Source organism: Microcebus murinus, chromosome 19, assembly GCF_040939455.1.
Source record: "Microcebus murinus isolate Inina chromosome 19, M.murinus_Inina_mat1.0, whole genome shotgun sequence".
Lineage (NCBI taxonomy): Eukaryota > Metazoa > Chordata > Mammalia > Primates > Cheirogaleidae > Microcebus > Microcebus murinus.
In genome coordinates this window covers 37,927,585-37,931,761 of record NC_134122.1, presented here as the reverse complement: position 1 = coordinate 37,931,761, position 4,177 = coordinate 37,927,585, and the positions used below count along the sequence as shown (strand labels likewise).

The 4,177-nt window shown below is 48.2% G+C and overlaps 1 protein-coding gene across 1 annotated transcript; it reads right to left on the bottom strand.

Annotated features, from left to right (window-relative positions):
- Positions 1–1,334: 1,334 nt before the first annotated feature.
- On the bottom strand, positions 1,335–3,620 carry SEPHS2 (selenophosphate synthetase 2). The gene has a single exon (XM_012764230.3). The coding sequence runs from the start codon at positions 3,424–3,426 to the stop codon at positions 2,080–2,082; it is 1,347 nt and encodes a 448-aa protein (XP_012619684.1). The 5' UTR covers positions 3,427–3,620; the 3' UTR covers positions 1,335–2,079.
- Positions 3,621–4,177: the final 557 nt, after the last annotated feature.

Below are 4,177 nucleotides of genomic sequence, written 5' to 3'. Positions count from 1 at the left end.
TGAGCCCAGGAATTTGAGGTTGCTGTGAGCTAGGCTGACACCATGGCACTCACTCTAGCCTGGGAAACAAAGTGAGACTCTGTCTCAAAAAAAAAAAAAAAAAAAAAGAAACAAAGTCTCGTCTCACTATGTCACCCAGGATGGACTTCAACTTCTGTTCTTGAACTCTTAGGTTCAAGCAATCCTCCCACCTCAGCCTCTTGAGTAGCTTGGACTATAGGCACACCACTGTGCCAGTTTGGCCAACGTTTTTGTTTTGTTTTTTGAGACAGAGTCTCGCTCTGTCACCCACGCTGGAGTACAATGGCCTGATCATAGCTCACTGCAGCCTGGAACTCCTGGGTTCAAGTGATCCTCCCAACTCAGCTTCCCCAGTAGCCAGGACTACAGACTGTGCCACCATGCCTGGCTAATTTATTTTTTTGTAGAGATTGGGTCTCATTATGTTGCCTAAACTGGTCTCCAATTCCTGGCCTCAAGCAATCCTCCTGCCTTGGCCTCCTAATGTGCTGGGATTACAGGTATGAGCTACTGGGCCTGGCCTTGGCCAGTGTTTTTAGTAACTAATTAAGGAAGGGGGCTGGGCAGTCTCATTTTTCAGTTTTCTTCTGAGTCAAGCTCCCTGTCCTTTGCTATGCTTGGTGTTCCTGACTTTCCTTTTACCTGCAGAGGTGAGAGGCAGTCACCTGCCTATGTGAAATGGGGAGAGGAGTTTGAGAACTATGAAAGCTAATTATGGGCCCCACATGGTGGCAGATGCCTGTAATCCTAGCACTGTGGGAGGCTGAGGTGGATCACTTGAACCCAAGAATTCAAGGTTGTGGTGAGCTACGATCATGCCACTGCAATCTGCACTCTACCGGGAGTAACAGAGCAAGACTCTGTCTCAAAAAAAAAAAAAAAGTGAATTACCCTATGTATAAACTTTCAATCAGTATCTCTGTTTTTATCCCACCCCTCACTCACCTTCCTAAGTACTTCCAGAGCATATGTTCTTGCCTATTTTTTCCCCCTACTCTGAAGGATTCCTTTGTTCTGCTAAGTCAGTTACCTACCTCTCTTCCACCTCCTTTCCATCTTCCAAGAATTGTTGACACTTTTCTTTTGTTATTTCCTCCCAAACTATCTAATCCTTGGGGTTTATGCCTTCATTGAGTCCTTTTCTGTCATCTCAGGGGGAAGATACAAACCTAAATCTGGGTGTTAAATCCCCAGGCCCACCAGAATCAGGTTAAACACTCTCACTCTCCACTTTGCCAGACTCTAAATGTATCAACTGGCTCATTTTATAAAACTGCATTGAATTTCAAGGAACCAACCATTAGCCAGAAGAGTTTTTCAACAAATTTCCCTTTTTATTTATTTAGCTAGAAGTTATTCTTTACTGATTGAATCACCAGGAATTATCAGCACAAGATTTACCATCTTAATGACCACCAAGGCCTGGGCTCTGGGACTTGCTCTGCTTCTCCCAGTCCTTAATGAGGTTTAGAGGGAGAGACGTCATGAACAGAGACCAAGTCAGATGGTGGCAGGTCCTCCTTTCCCAGTCATCGGACAAGCTGCTCAATTCTTGTCCAGAGCAGGAAAGAGCCAGTACTTAAGAAAAATCTAATAAAGAATTTAACATTGTATTATAAGATCTCTCTTAACAGTTTATCAACAGTATTGGTCCAAACACATTTGCTTCTGATCTAAATTTTTCATTCTGCAATTTACTTTTTGTGTAATTTTAATAAACAATTTCATTCCCTGTGCAGTAATGAATCAACCTAGTGCAAAGAAAAATCCCTCAAACCCCAATTGCCTCATCTTACTTTGGAAAGAGGAAACAGAGGTTTTTCTGCTTCTCTTCTACTTGAGATGAACAAACATCCCCCGAAAGTTCAAAGTGTTACTTCTGGCCTTGGAATGTACATAGAGGCAGCTTTTGATGGGCTGATTCAAATCACCTATAAAGGGCAGCTGGAACCACTATGCAGGCAGCCTTCTTTGGAAATTTCTTAAACCCAACTCTTGAGAATCATTCATGATTGTGTACAAAGGCTCTAAGGTCCACACAACTTCTGCTATTTCATCTCATGAGCTGGACTCAGAGGAGGCATTGGAATTGTCAGGAGCAAAAGCAGTAGCAGTGGCCCCACGAGGTAGGACCTCAATAACTCGAGGCTTGTCAATGATCCGGGCCGTCCGGTTTCCCTTTTCTACAATGCCAACAATCCATGCTTGGTGACCCTCTCCGTACTTGGAAGATTTGATTTCAGAACAAAAGCGAGCTGCCTGTTCTCTTGGCAGACAAATCAGTAATCCCCCAGAGGTTTCAGCTGAGGTTCCTTGAAGGAGCCCAAACCTCCCACTGGCCTTGCTGATGGCAGCCATCTTGGCAATAATTGGCAGATTATGAATGACAAAGGACACTTCATTTCTCTGTTGTCTTGCAAGGTTCTGAGAGTGTCCTAGAATGCCAAAACCTGTGATATCTGTGGCTGCATGGGCATTAAATGTGTGCATTAATCCAGCAGCAGTTCTGTTTAGGGTAGCCATATTGAACATAGCTTCCTGATAGGCCAGCTCTACCTCTTCTCTGGAGACCACCATCTTTACTTTATTCCATCTTTCAGGATTATCCAGCCATTGGTGGGCATTGACAGCGACTTGGGTTCCTAACGGTTTGGTTAACACGAGCACATCCCCAACAACGGCACTGTCAGGCATTATAAATTCATTTGGCTGACACACCACAGTGGCAACTCCACCGACTATAATCCAAGGGTTGACCACCGTCTGTCCACCAGTCACTGCTGTCCCTCCTTCCTCAGCAGCATCCCGAAAGCCTTTGATCATGAGTGGTGTTATCTTTTCCCGTTCCTCCTCACTCATACTCTGGCTGACACTGAGTAACATTAACATGTTGTCGCATTCAGTAATGCCCATGGCGTAGAGGTCACTCAGCACGTTGGCACAAGCTATGCGCCCCATCATGTAGGGATCTTCCACCAAGGGGTAAAAGAAGTCCGTGGTCTGCACCAGCGACAGGCCCCCATGCCTCAGGGGGATGACGCAGGAGTCCATCCCAATGCCCAGGGCTGGAAGGGCTGGGCTGGAGCCCGCTTCAGCTGGCAGGCAGGCTTCCTGGGCCACCTCTTCCTGGCCTCCGACCAGGCCCCGGCCCATCGGGGGCCGCAGGGCCGGCCGCGTCAGTCCCGCCAGGAGTTTGAGCAGCGTCTCCTGCGGGACCTTGCAGCCTCAGCCCTTCATGCCGGAGAAGCCCGTCAGCCGCCAGCTCGGGCTGAGGCCCAACGCCTGGGGCTCGAAGGGCCGATAGTTCGAGAAGCCCCGGCCCAGAGACGAGCCCGCTGGGCCCGAGGAGCCGTCCGCCGCCGCCATCGCCTCTCCGCCGGCGCCCATCGCCGAGGCTTCCGCCATCGCGTCTGCCGGGCAGGGAGGGGACGGGAAAAGAGGAGAGGGCCTTTTCGTCTCTACTCAGATTAGTGGGAAGTAACAGTCAAACATTACCCGCAGAGACTCTCCCCGGCACAACTCGCGCCACCGGACTCACGCCACGCGAAGTGTCTCTGGCCTTCCTGAAGGAGGAGCCGCCGGCCTCCCGTAGTTATACCCCTGGTGATTGACAGCCGCACCATCCAATGACGACTCTGCCACCGGGAGGCGGGCTTCCTTTACTCTAAAAGACAAATTGCAAATCAAGCCCCGGCTTGCAAAACTGCTCCAGGAGAGCTTGCAGGCGTCACGTGCTGTACTTTGCTGCCCTTGTTGTTTAAACGATTTCTGGTAAGTGGCTAGCAGGACTCTGCTCCCCTCGAGTCACTTTACCGAGTTCAGCATCTCACAGACAAGGGTGATCGGTCACTCGGCAAACCTTGTGACGGTCACAATTGTCCAAAGGTCACTACACAGTGCACATGATCAATTCTGGGGAGAAAAACCGAAAAGAATGAGAAATTAGAAATTAAATTTCTACCATTAAGTAAGCAAACTGCAGGTTCAATATGATGAAATATTAACATGGACTTTAAAGAAATTTAGTACTTAAAGTCCAGACACCTGCATGAATACTAATGTTGTTTCCGCCACTAGCTGTGAGTCACTTTTCCTCTACTGGTGCCAGTTGACTCATCTGTGGAACAGAGTAGGTTACCTAGATCTATTCTATTCT